This window comes from Spinacia oleracea, chromosome 5 (genome assembly GCF_020520425.1).
Source record: "Spinacia oleracea cultivar Varoflay chromosome 5, BTI_SOV_V1, whole genome shotgun sequence".
Lineage (NCBI taxonomy): Eukaryota > Viridiplantae > Streptophyta > Magnoliopsida > Caryophyllales > Amaranthaceae > Spinacia > Spinacia oleracea.
The window spans coordinates 49,708,639-49,723,021 of NC_079491.1; the positions used below are offsets into that span (position 1 = coordinate 49,708,639).

Consider the following 14,383-nt stretch of genomic DNA (forward strand, 5'->3'; position numbering starts at 1 on the left):
TGGAGGGTTTGGGTCCCAAAATTGACTTCTTGATTGGAGAGTGGAAGGCTAGAGGTATTGTATTGGATCATTTTGTGTGTTGAGCAAGTGTTACAATTGACCGTTTCTCACATTGTTTGTTTTGTAGGTGCAATCTGATGGAGCTGGTGCTCAGGCTGTCAAGAAGACCACACTCATCTTAGGGGCATCACTGACGAACAAGACCTTTACCAGGGCATTCTTTGAATGAGGCGAGACGCCACAAGAGGAAGAGCCAGCTGATCCTGAGGAAATGACCATTTCAACAGGTAAACGATTAGTGTTAGCATAAAATTTGAATAAATAAGTAAGCAATGTGGGGTGATGAGACTAAGTCGTCCATGATTAATGTCTTGTAGGGACTGGTAGATTATCCCGTTCAGTGAAGCCTCTGTCTGCTGACGCCTTACTAAAGAAGAGGCTTAAGTCATCAGGTGGCACAAGTCATCCTGCCCTTGTTGTTGCTAAGTTTCCCAAGAAGGTGTCTGCTGCGAGCCATGATGTGACTGTCGCCGACGAGACGAAGGCGTCGCTAGTGGCTGATTTCAAGATCCCTCCACCTTCTCGGAAGAGGAAGTTGACTTTGGAGTTTCTCGACGGTTACGGGACGGCCGATGCCCCTCCTTACGAGCCATGGCCTGAGGTGGACCGCTTATGGGTTCTGGCGAGCCGTGAGCGTTAGGAGGTCTTGTCCGCATCGTTGCCACTATCGACAATGTCACTGACGCATGGAAGGTACTTTGGTTTTTGGTTTCGCTGTGTTTATGTTGTGTTTGGTATGTTTTGATGTTGGAAGTTCATGTTTTTTTTTGTTTTTTTATTCAGACTCTGCAATCTGCCTTGGCCATCCGACATCATGTAATGACCCTAGAAGACAAGTTATCTAAGATAAAAGACGACCTAAAGTCGGCTAAGAAGGAGCAAGGGCGTTTAAATGGTGTTGCTGCCAAGGAGAAAGATAAGGTCGTCACGCTGGAAGCTGACAAGATGAAGCTGTCAGCTGATGTTGCAGCCCTGACTGACGACAATGAGGCCTTGTCAGCTGAGGTCGTCGAGCTGAAGGCGTCCCTCACCAGGGTCTGACATGATAAAGGAGTTCATGGAAGGAAAACACGAGACGAAGACTAGCTCTAACCTGATGAAGGCGTTCATGGAAGGCAAACACGATGCTTGGACCCCTCAAGATGACGTCGACAAATTTTTTCAGGAATTCCCTGATGATTATGTCCCCCTAATGTCGAGGATGACGATAAAGATTTTGAGGTGGGCGCAACTGCCACAAGCCCCAACACCAATGTTGAATCGGCACCAGGTGATGGGGAACAAGCAGAGAATGTCGACCGCGATGGTCAGCCCAAGTAGACTCCCCCCTCCTTTTATAAAATTGTGTTTGGAATTTGTGTAGCAAACTTAACTGGAGTTTTGTGTGTTTTTGTTAGGTTATGATACATATGAAAAACATAAATCATGCGGAAAAAACATAATGCCAGGAAACATATTATTTACACATAATCAGTTAGCATAATTCAGATGCATACACTTTTTAGTGTGCCCTCCCTAGCTGCGCCCGAACCGAACAAGAACAAGTCTTTAGGACTCCAAGTGTCGTCCCTCCGTAGATAGTCCATAGCACGTCCGGATCCGCCTTAAGATTGACCAACTAGAATCGCCCTTAAGGTACTATTATTTTCGGCTAAAATGGGCAAGTAATGTGACTGATTTTTCTGCTCAAAATCACAGCTTTTATTGTATGAATACTTGTTAAAAAAACTCGTGTATAAATTTATGACCCTAGGCATATATTTATAGAATCATGGAAAAGGATTTCGAATCCTGTTAGAATACTAATTAATTAATTGGAATCCTTTTAGAACTCTAAATAATTAATTTCTATCTTCTAGGATTAGGATTTAATCATAGTACGAATTCCGATAGCTTTCGGATTCGTATAGCACGCACACGAGCACCGCACAGCCCGCGCGCATGCCTCGCGGCCCACGCGAACTGCACGGCGCCTAGGCCCAATGCTCGCAGCCCACCTGATCCGTGCGCGCGCCACGCCTAGCTGGGCCTGGCCTTGCGCTGGGCCTGGCGAGGCTTTGGCGTGTGGTTTTGATGCGTATGGCTTGTTGGGCGACGGCCTGGCTTCGTGATGGGCCTTCGTCTAGCAAATCTCGTCCGATGCTAATTCGTACGATACGCTTCCGATTAAATTCCTGATTCCGGAATTCATTTCCGATACGAACAATATTTAACATTTCCGATTCCGGAATTAATTTCCGTTTCGAACAAATATTTAATATTTCCGTTTCCGGAATGATTTTCCTATTCCGATAATATTTCCGATTCTGACAATATTTCCGTTTCCGGCAATATTTCCGATTCCGGCAATATTTTAATTTCCGATAATATTTTCCGATACGTACCATGTTTCCGATTCCGGCAACATCTACGACTAAGATAATATTTATATTTCCGATACGATCCATATTTCCGTTTCCGGCAATATTATCGTTTCCGGAGTATTCATTTACTTGCCTTTGACAATCTTAGCTCCCACTGAAACCAAGATCCGTCGATTCCGAATATCCATAGATGGAGTATTTAATGCCATTGAATATTTGATCCGTTTACGTACTATTTGTGTGACCCTACGGGTTCAGTCAAGAGTAAGATGTGGATTAATAGTACGTAAACGGATCAAGTATTTAATGGCATTAAATACTCCATCTATGGATATTCGGAATCGACGGATCTTGGTTCCAGTGGGAGCTGAGATCGTCAAAGGCAAGCAAATGAATACTCCGGAAATGATGATATTGCCGGAAACGGAAATATGGATCGTATCGGAAATATAAATATTATCCAAGTCGTAGATGTTGCCGGAAACGGAAACATGGTACGTATCGGAAAATATTAATGGAAATGGAAATATTGCCGGAATCGGAAATATTGCCGGAAACGGAAATATTGTCTGAATCGGAAATATTATCGGAATCGGAAAATAATTCCGGAAACGGAAATATTAAATATTTGTTCGAAACGGAAATTAATTCCGGAATCGGAAATATTAAATATTGTTCGTATCGGAAATGAATTCCGGAATCGGGAAATTAATCGGTAGCGCGTCGTACGAATTAGCATCGGACGAGCTTGCTAGACGAAGGCCCAGCACGAAGCCAGGCCCGCGTCCAGCAAGGGAAACGCGCGCCACAACACGCCAGCCCAAGGCTGCGCCAGGCCCACCGCAAGGCAGGCCCAGCGCGCGCCCAAGGCTGCGGCAGTCGTGGGCTTCGTGGCAATTGGGCTGCGTTTCTCGGGCTGTGCGCGCGCGCGCATGGCGCCCCTCGTGGGCTGCTGTGCGTGCGTGTGTGTTTGTGTTCACATACGAAACCTAAAGCGTATAGGATTCGTTTAATGATTAAATTCCTAATCCTAAAAGATAAATTAATTAAATAAGAGTTCCACTAGGATTCTAATTTAATTAATTTGTATCCTAGTAGGATTCCAATTCTCTTTCCATACCCCTATAAATATGTGGCCTGGGTTCACAATTTATAACGAGTTTTCAAGTATTCAAAAGTGACATTTTTAAGAGCAAAAATTCAGTCATATTATTGCCCTATAATACCCGAAAATTATAGTACCTTAAGGGCGATTCTAGTTGGTCAATCTTAAGGAGGATCCGGACGTGCTGTAGACTATCTACGGAGGGACGACACTTGGAGTCCTAAAGACTTGTTCTTGTTCGGTTCGGGCGCAGCTAGGGAGGGCACGCTACAAAGTGTATGCATCTAAATTATGCTATATGATTATGTGTAAATAATATGTTTCCTGGCTTTATGGTTTTTCCGCATGATTTATGTTTATTCATATGTATCATAACCTAACAATGGATTGTTTTAAATTGGATTTTGGTTGAGCCTCTACGGTTCCAACTTGTTGTAGAGGCCATAACTATATTATTTATATTTTCAAAGTTAGTATTTCTGATGTGTAATTCTGGTACTAGCCTTAACCGTTATCGCGGTGGCGGTAATATTCTAGTAATTCCTTTATTTAAGTTGGAAAATAGTTTTATAAAAGCAAAAAATTATTAGGGTGTTACATGTTGGTTGCTTTAGTTTTTCCTAGACAGTTTATCAATTTGGTTATGAGTTTCCTCACATCTCCTAAGTTGTCTCATGTTGAATGGTTCTTTACATGGTTTTTTCAAATCAAAGAGAGGTTTAAGGCAAGGGGATCCTATTTCCCCTTTGCTCTTTGTCGTACCAATGGAGTACTTTGTCTAGAATCCAGATGAAAATAGCAAGTAAGAGAAGTTTCTAGTTTCACCTAAGGTGAAAATCTATGAGAATTACGCATATTTGTTTTGCAGATGATGTTATTCTATTTTGTAAAGGGGATATGGATTTCATTTTCATGATGTTAAGGGGCTTAAAGCTTTTCTCTGAAACCTCTGGCCTCCAGGTTAATGAAAGAAAAATTACTTTTGATTGTTCCGGCATGAACCAAAATTCAGTGGAGTTAGTTGAAAGAGTTATGGTTTTACTAGAGGTACGTTCCCCTTTATTTACCTTGGAATCCCAATCTGTTTAATGAAGGATTGTGAGGGTCTTGTAGAGAAAATGATGTCTAGAATAGAAATCTGGAGCTCTTATCATCTTTCCTTTGCCAGTAGAGTTCAACTGGTAAATTTTGTTTTGTTGAGCATTCATATATTGGGATCAAGTTATGTTGTTACCCAAAGTTGTCTTTGATAAGATTAATAGAATATGTAAAAGTTTCATCAGGCTTGGGTCCTATGACAAGTTGGGTCCGGGTTCTGTCTCGTGGGATAATGTTTGCAAGCCTAAATCTGCTGGTGGCCTGGGTTTAAGAAGAATTGATAGTTGGAATATGGAAGCTATTGGTAATCTTACATGGTTATTTCTTCTACATGGAATGTCGTGTATATTAAAAGGAGATATTGGTGGGACTATGAAGCTCCACCGGATAGTTGTTGGTGTTGGAAAAAAGTTTGTTGTGTTAAAGGTAGAACGAAGGATATTTTCTCTAAAACTGATTTCTTCCGGTTGCATAAGTTCTCCATTATGGAAACTTATACAAAGGCGTGCAACAAAAGCTCTGGTGGTGTTTGGTGTAGACTAACAATCCCAAGACCCCGTTTTGTTGTTGGCTTGTTGTGTTACAATTAGACCTGTCAAAAATCGACCCGACCCGAAAACCGACCCGAACCCGACCCGAAAATACTGGGTCCTGAACAAGATTTTGCGACCCGTAACCCGATTTTATCCGAACCCGAGCAACCCGAAAAGTAATGGGTCAAAACCCGACCGAACCCGTTTTGGACCCGATCGATTGAAAATCGTTGTATTTATAGTAATAAATGCGATTATGAGAAAATTTAAGCATAATAAACACGCTATTTTTTACTATTATTGTGTGTAATATGATTTTAATTTGAATTATACGCCATTTTACGGTTGAATTTGACTAATATAAACTTATGTAGGAAAATTTGTTAATTTGTGCCCATATTTTGTATATTTATCACCTAAATTAATGAAAATATAATGCGCGTTTTAAAATCTCTCAACCCGTTGGGTCAACCCGAACCCGAAAGTTCTGGGTCTTGAACAAGCATTTGTAAACCCGAACCCGAAAGTGACCGACCCGATCTAACCCGAACCCGAAAATAATTTTTTTACAACCCGACCCGACCGATCCGTTTGACAGGTCTAGTTACAATGGTTGAACACCATAGATATATTAGCTAAAATGGGCATTTGTATTGACATTTTATGCCCTGTTTGTGGTATACAAGATGAGTCGCATCAACATCTTTTTTTTACTGTATTGATAGTCAAAATTTGTCTCACTGCTATTAAGGCTTGGTATGGCATTCAGATAAGTGTTGGTGATGTTCTGGGCATATTGATCGATATGGATTTCCAGAAGAAAGGTTAGTAAAATTAGGAAAAATGTTCTCTACTCTATCATTGCAACTATTTATGTTTATCATCTATGGAAAGGGAGAAATGATGCATTGTGGCATCAAAGGGTCATGTCCGATCATAGGCTTCTCTCCGCAATTAAAGAAGATGTCAAACTTATAATTGTTAATTTTTTACCACAGAAGATAAAGCAAGTAGATATTGATTGGTTTAACACTCTTGTACAGTTTCTCCGGCTGTTCCTGGTTGTTTTGTTTGATCTCTTCGTTTTTGAGGGAGTCCTACCTAACAGGTTTGTCTCATACGTTGAGGCTCTTAAGTTGTATCCCGCTCCTCTATTATTCATTTTTACTTACTTACCATAAAAATAAAAATAAATGGAGCTATCCCAAATATTGTCACTTAGGACGATTTGAAGAAGCAGTGTATATAACTTCTCATCTCTTCAAGCCAATTGCATAAAGCCAACTGTGTACACTTACTATCTGATGCCGCCCGAAAATGGCGGCACCAAGCCATGGTGGGCCGCCCGGTAATGGTGGAAGACACCATGGCTTAACAGCAAATCGTGGGCGGCTGAGCCATGGTGGTTGCCACCATTACCGGGCGGTCCACCATGACTTGGAGCCGCCATCTTTAGGCGGCCCATGTAAATTTTAAAAAATATCTTTTGAACCGCCGAACAGAGCCACGAACATGCATGATGATGGAAATCTGTAGGTTAGGACGTGTAGGTGTTCAATTACAATGAAATTTACGATTTATTAAATTTATTTAGTTGTTCAATGTAAGTTAATTGGTTGATTCATTGTTACGGAGGAGTTCACACTGGTCAAAGTTTTGATTTTGATTTCGAAGTATTCGTTTTTTGTGTCTCTTATAGGAAGATCGTGGTTGTCGGGCGGTGGTCGGAAGCTCGTGGCTATGGCAGAAGCTGTGAAAGGTGAGGGGGAGAGGGGAAGGGTTGATTTGTTATCAAGGGTATTAATGTCATTTCACTATTAATACACGGGCATTTTTAACTAACGCGAGCGTCGTTTAAAAATCCCTTTCTTTATTCGATAACTATGAAGTATTTTCAACTTTTGTGCCACCTTGACCCAAATTTCTGTGTCCTCCACTGATTCTCCACCGGCCATCTAGTTTGGTAAGATGACAAATGACGTAAACGGAATTTGATATAGGAGATGGGTATCACTCCTCAAGACTTTACCAACTAAGCTAGTTGACATTCACTGCACCATTAATTGATCAAAGTAGTAAATAATGCAATACAATAAAATAATACTCTCTAGTCTCGATTTATTTGCTTCAGTTGATCAATTTAATTTTATGAGAATTTTTTAATCAAAATGAAACAAGTAAAATGATAAAGAGGGTGTAATTGAAACTGAGGTGTGCCACGAGGAACTTGCTAATAGTGATGTCGTACAAAAATAGAATCGCAGATGCGGTAATGGTAGAAAAATGAAAAGGTGAAGACGTGTAGTCCTCGTCCACAATTACCCATTTACCCCCATGGTCCCCATCCATCATCTATTATAAATTAGAATTTATGTATTCACCCATTTTTCTGCCATCCTTGTTAACTTTGTTAGGGCTTGAATCAGTGACTGCCCCCACTCTATTTAATAATGGAGTAGTAAATAGGGATAATTAAGTAATTGATGGAGGGTGAATCTAGCGAAAAGATTTTGATTAGACAAGCTCTATTGGAGAGTGATTTGCGAGACGACGACGCTAAGTATGTTCACCAAGGCGACGCTTCTTTCTCCAAGACTCTCTTCAATGGCCTCAATGCTCTTTCAGGTACTTTTCTTGTGCTATTATCAATTAGTTTTTTGGTTTCAATGATAATTGTTATTGTACGGGTATGCTACCAGCTGGCTGGTAGCATCGCCAAACTGTTAAGGATAAAGGCAAATAATCCTTAACGGCAGTTATTATTCCCTACCAGCATCTCTTACAAGCCGGTAGGGAGGAGGCACGTGACCAAATCAAGAGGTCAGCGGGTCGCTATCAATCGGGTAGGACCCATTTGTCCGTACGCCCGACCCGCGCCTATATATATGGGCTTCATTTATGACAAAAAGTACGCAAACACTATCATTTCCACTAAAACCAAAATACTTATCACTCATCATATCTGACTTTAGCATCGGAGGGGGGATCCTCGAATCACCCTCGAGGCTAGTTCATCTTTGTTATCTGCGCAGGATATCATCAGGATAACAGCAGCACTCAACCAGCAAGACATCTCCAACCGTTCCCAAATCATACCGGAACAATTGGCGCTAGAAGGAGGGGATCTCCCAACCTTGTCAAGTAAATCAGCCATCATGGATACCAACAACAAAAAAACTAGAAAAAACAACAATCTCCCACAATCAGCAGTGATCACACCAACATCAGTAGCACAACCCGCAGTCAAACCTTCTCTCTTACCTGTCTCAACCAGCCAAGTCACACCACTTACCGATCCTCCCCCCAAAAACACTCAAGTCACAGATAAGCATTGCCCCCCCAGGTTTTGAAGACCCGAACGACGTGATCATAGAGGACGAAACGTCCATGGAAGAAAGGGCACAAGATTCCCCATCACCCCCACAGATTCAGAGCAACCTCTCGGCGTTGTCCCAAAGGTTCACACCACAACAGCTGCTGACGGCGTCGGCCGTCATGAAAGCAATGGCTGAACTGTCCTCAAGGAGGACGGAGGGAAATCAGATCGTGGTTACCGGCAATCGCCCGGGTGTGATGCCGGTTAGAAACCTCTACGAAACCCTAGAGCATGAAGTGGTACTGCCAGCACAACCTGAACCAATACTTGTACAGAGTGAAAATCCGGGTAGAAGGAAAAGGCATAGCTCTCGGCGCAGAGAAAGGTCCACTAGACGCCGGGAGTCGGTGTCAGAGCAAGAAGGGTCGTTTCCTGATGGTAGGGAATCGACACCGTATCATGAAGAGTACATCGTACAGTCTCCACAGCCAGGTTGGAATAGATATGAAGGATATCTACCTCATCAGGAGCCGATGAGGCGAACCATACACCCCAAAGACTCCCCACTCTGCAGGGGTATACTGGAGCAACCTATGGAGAAAGTAAAGATGCCGACGTGCAAATACAACGGAACCACAGACCCCGAAAATCACTCCACCGCTTTCGAACAACACATGATGCTGTATTCTGACTCAGATGCCATGTGGTGCAAAGTGTTCCAAACCACATTATCAGGGGTGGCAGCCGATTGGTATAAGAAGTTGCCGGCCGGATCGATATTCAGTTTTCGGCAGATCCAAGAGGACTTTGTGAGGCAGTTCATTAGCAAGGTTGAACGAAAGAAAACATCTGGAGAGCTGATGTCAATCTCACAAAGGCCGAAGGAGCCACTGAGAGAATACCTTACTCGTTTTAACAACGAATCCATCACAATACCAGATTTACAGCAAGAAATAGCCGTCTTGGCTCTGTTGAGAGGGATGCAGGAATGCGAGTTCAAAAGGTACCTGGGAAGAAAGTCATTTACCTCGCTGGGGGAGGCCTTGAGAAAAGCAAATGAGTATATCAGGAGTGATGAGCTGATGCTAATATCACCCATGGGGGGAAATCAGGCAGTACAATCGGCCAAGAAGGATCATGTTCCCATACAGCAACACAATTACCGGAAAGATAACGGTAGAAAGGAGGGCCATCAGCAGAGAGGAGGATATCCGAACAGACAACAGCCGGTAGGGGCTTACCAGATGTACACTCCCCTAAACACCGCCAGAGCCACGATCTACGCAATAAATAAATCGGCAGCGTGGAGAAAACCGTTACCAATGGATGCCCCAGGTAACAATAAGAACTTTTGTGCTTTTCATAATGATCATGGTCATTACACGGAGCATTGCAAAGAGCTCAAGGATAACATCGAAGAGCTGGTAAGAAGGGGATACCTATCCCAGTACAGGGTTCGACAGGAAGGCCAGGGAGGAAATAACAGGCAGGGCAGTTCGCATAGTCATGCCCCATATACACCTACTCAGCCAGGGTATTCACAGCCCACTGGTAGGATTGAACAGGCACCACCATCCCGGCAAGAAATCCGGTCATTACCGGAAGCAGGCAAAGATGGGGCCGATAGGGGAAAGAGACCCACGGTTTGGGTGATCTCTGGAGGGCCCGTGCACGGAGGTACAGTCAGCGGGGCAATAAGAAATCTAGAGGAGCACAGGCATTTGGTGAGCTACCATAGCGCAAGGAAATGGCCGGAACCAATCCCCCTACCGGTCATCACGTTCACCTCGGACGATTGTCGCGGCATTATATATCCCCATGATGACCCGCTGGTATTGGAACTCGAGATAGCAAACTTCCCCGTCAAGAGATGCCTGATTGATGGAGGCAGCTCTGCGAACATCATATTCTGGGAAGCTTTCACCCAGCTGAACATAGATCACGGAGAGTTAACAAGGGTGAGCTATCCCGTTATCGGTTTCTCTGGAGCCAGCGTCTATCCAGAAGGCAGTATCCGTCTACCGGTTCAAGTAGGTAGAGGATCATCAGCCAGGGACTTAATGGTCGACTTTTTGGTGATAAAAGTACCAGCAGCGTATAACGTAATAATTGGTCGACCATTCATTCATGACGCACAGGCGGTGGTGTCCACATATCATTTGACCATGATATATCTCTCAAATCTGGAAAGAACAGAAAGGGTACATGGCAGTCAGGAGACTGCCAGATCGTGTTATCTGACAGCGATAAAGGCACCAGGAAGGATGGTGCCGAAAACCAGCCTTGCCCGAGAAGCAAACATGCCAACCAAAAGAAAGAGGGGCGATTTGAGCATGGAAAATTTTGATGAAAGGCCGGTTTGCATCCCAAGGCCAGCTGCAGATGGAGAAACTCGGGAAATTGAATTAGTAGAAGGAGTTCCAGAAAGAACGGTACGAATAGGTGCCGATATGGAGGCAGATCAGCAGGTCAATCTCATCGGCCTGTTACGAGAAAATGCAGATGTCTTTGCCTTCTCTGCAGATGAAATGCCCGGTATCAGCCCAGACATCATAGTGCACCGTCTGAATGTAGACAAGTCAGTCAGGCCGGTAAAGCAAAAGAAGAGAAATTTCTCCAGTGAAAAAAATGTTGCAATAAAAGAAGAAGTGGAAAAGCTGCTGGAAGCAGGGTTCATAGAAGTTTGTGATTACCCCGAATGGTTGGCCAACGTAGTCATGGTAAAAAAGTCAAATGGCAGTTGGCGAATGTGCGTAGACTTTACAAATCTGAATGGGGCGTGCCCCAAGGACTGCTATCCATTGCCACGAATCGATAGGCTGGTAGATTCAACAAGTGGCCACGCTCTTTTGAGTTTCCTGGATGCCTTCTCAGGGTATCACCAAGTCAGCTTGTGTAAAGCCGATAGAAAGAAGGCCGCCTTCATCACAGATTCAGGGGTATACAGCTATAAGGCTATGCCATTTGGGCTGAAGAATGCGGGAGCAACCTACCAGAAGTTGGTGGATAGGGTATTTGCTTCCCAGAAAGGGAGGAACATAGAGGTATATGTGGATGACTCAATAGTTAAAAGCCGATTGGCCAGCGACCACATCGACGACTTGAGAGAAACTTTCGAAACTCTGAGGAGGTTCAGGATGAAGTTAAACCCCAAGAAATGTGTATTCGGGGTCCGATCAGGAAAGTTCCTAGGTTTCCTAGTAAGCGAAAGGGGAATTGATGCCAATCCAGATAAGGTAGATGCAATTATGAATCTACCAGAACCCGGTTGCATAAAAGACGTGCAAAAGTTAACAGGAAGAATGGCCGCATTGACTCGGTTCATTAGCAAATCAGCAGATAGGGCGTTGCCCTTTTTCAACGTGTTAAAACAAAACAAGAAATTCAAGTGGGGAGAAACAGAAAGAGCAGCCTTTGAGGCAGTAAAACGGCACCTGCAAGTCCTACCCACAATAGCTCGACCAGAGGAAGGGGACACGCTGCAGCTATACATATCTGCTTCTCAACACACAGTAGCAGCAGTTCTGATCATAGAGAAAGATAAAACACAGATACCGGTGTACTTTGTCAGCCACATCCTGCAAGAAGCAGAAACGAGGTACTCCTTGATAGAAAAATTGGGGTTGGCAGTATTGATTGCAGCCAGAAAGCTGAGACCTTACTTTGATGCACACGGGATCCAAGTCCTCACAAACTACCCACTGGAAAAAGCAATGCAAAAAATGGACACATCAGGTAGACTCCTAAAATGGGCAATTGAACTATCAGAGTTTCACATGGAATATCGGCCCAGAATGGCTATAAAGGCCCAAGCACTGTCTGACTTCATAGTCGAAGCATCATACCAGGAGGAGGAAATAAAGGAAGGAATATGGGAAGTAGCAGTAGACGGCTCGGTCACCAAATCAGGGTCAGGAGCAGGGGTAATAGTTACCTCACCGGAAGGAGACCAGTTCGAGTATGCTATTAAGTTCTCTTTCCAGGCATCAAACAACGAGGCAGAATACGAGGCCGCAATCGCTGGCATACAGATCTGCACGGCAGCTGGTGCTCGTAGGCTCAGGCTTACAACCGACTCACAACTGGTAGCAAACCAGTTCTCAGAAGAATATGAAACGAAGGAAGAATCCATGAAACGATACGCCGAAAAGCTTAAACAGTCAGTGGCACAGTTGGAAAGCTTCGAAATAAAATTAGTACCCCGATCAGAGAACATGTTGGCAGACTCCCTGTCAAAACTGGCCAGCTCAAGTGCTCTGGTAAAATCAGTAATGATGGAAGTCATGCATCGAAGGAGCACTGAAGTATTGGGAAATCAGGTCATGGTAATCACGAGCCAACCTGAATGGTATGACACCTTGTGGGCATACAAGAGAGATGGAACCCTGCCTGCAGAAAAAACGGAATCAAGAAGGTTGATTAGAAACTCATGCTGGTTTGTAATCATCAGAGGCCAACTCTACAAACGGGGTTTTAGCTTGCCTCTGTTACGATGCATATCAGCATACGAATCGGCACAACTGATAGAAGAAATACATGAAGGAGTGTGTGGAAATCATCAGGGAGGAAAAACCCTTGCACTGAAATGCCAAAGGCAAGGATACTACTGGCCGACAATGCTAACAGACGCACAGGAGTACGTCAAGAAATGTGAAAAATGTCAAGTTTTTTCAGCAGTCATCAATCGTCCTGCAAACGATCTCATGCCAATCCTAAATCCAATACCGTTCGCCCAGTGGGGAATGGACATTCTGGGACCATTCACAACGGCATCCGGTGGAAGAAAATTTCTGATAGTGGCAGTCGATTATTTCACCAAATGGATAGAAGCAGAACCGGTGGCAAAGATAACTGCAAATCAGGTCAAAAAGTTCATATGGAAAGATATAATCACCAGGTTCGGATTACCGATGGCAATCGTGATGGACCATGGGGTACAGTTTGATTGCTCGCCAGTTCAAAGTTTTTTGAGTACGTACAAAGTCAAGTTTGCCTACTCTTCTGTTTGTCATCCCCAAAGCAATGGACAGGCAGAAGCTGCCAACAAGCAGATACTGGCAGCAATGAGAAAGAAGCTAGACGACTATAAGGCTGGTTGGGCCGATATTGTTCCAGAGATACTTTGGGGAAATAGAACCACCGTTAAGGAAGCAACGGGAGAGAGCCCATTCCGTCTATGTTTCGGATCAGAAGCAGTGATACCAGCAGAAGTAGGGTTACCTACATTCAGGATCCAGCATTATGAAGAAAACAAGAACGATCAACTGTTAAAGCAGGAGCTGGATCTTCTACCAGAAATCAGACTCAGAGCAGAAATCAGGTCGGCGGCTTACAAGCAGCGCATAAGTAATGCCTACAACAAAAGAGTAAAACACAGACAGCTTGAAGTAGGAGACCTGGTGCTCCGCAGAACTGCAGCTACAGGCAAGGCAAAGGTCCAAGGGAAGTTAACCCCAAACTGGGAGGGGCCTTATCAGATATGGGAAGAAATCGTACCAGGAGCTTTTAGGCTGATGGATATGGGTGGAACAGCACTAAAAAATTCATGGAACGCCAGCGTCCTTAGAAAGTTTTATGTGTAGTCACTAACCCAAAAAGGCCGATTGAGCCAGGCCTGTTATGGTCCATGAAATGAAAGAAAGTCGAGGAATTCAAAGCAGAAGAATCAAACCCTTAAAGTAGGTCAGCAAGGCTACTATCAGCTTGCTGACTCGGGGTAATATATAATCAAAAATCGTGATTCAAACCCTTAAAGTAGGTCAGCAAGGCTACTATCAGCTTGCTGACTCGGGGTGATACGAATCAAACCCTTAAAGTAGGTCAGCAAGGCTACTATCAGCTTGCTGACTCGGGGTAATGTATAATAAAAAATCGTGATTCAAACCCTTAAAGTAGGTCAGCAAGGCTA

The 14,383-nt window shown here is 43.7% G+C and overlaps 1 protein-coding gene across 1 annotated transcript in view; it reads left to right on the top strand.

Annotated features, from left to right (window-relative positions):
• The first annotated feature begins 7,411 nt into the window (after nucleotides 1–7,411).
• Nucleotides 7,412–14,383, top strand: part of LOC110779764 (amino acid transporter AVT1I) — a 32,400-nt gene continuing 25,428 nt past the window's right edge. The window contains exon 1 of the mRNA XM_056828719.1: nucleotides 7,412–7,784. Coding sequence (XP_056684697.1) covers nucleotides 7,643–7,784 — 142 coding nt within the window. The 5' untranslated portion in view covers nucleotides 7,412–7,642. The remainder of the gene's footprint in view (nucleotides 7,785–14,383) is intronic.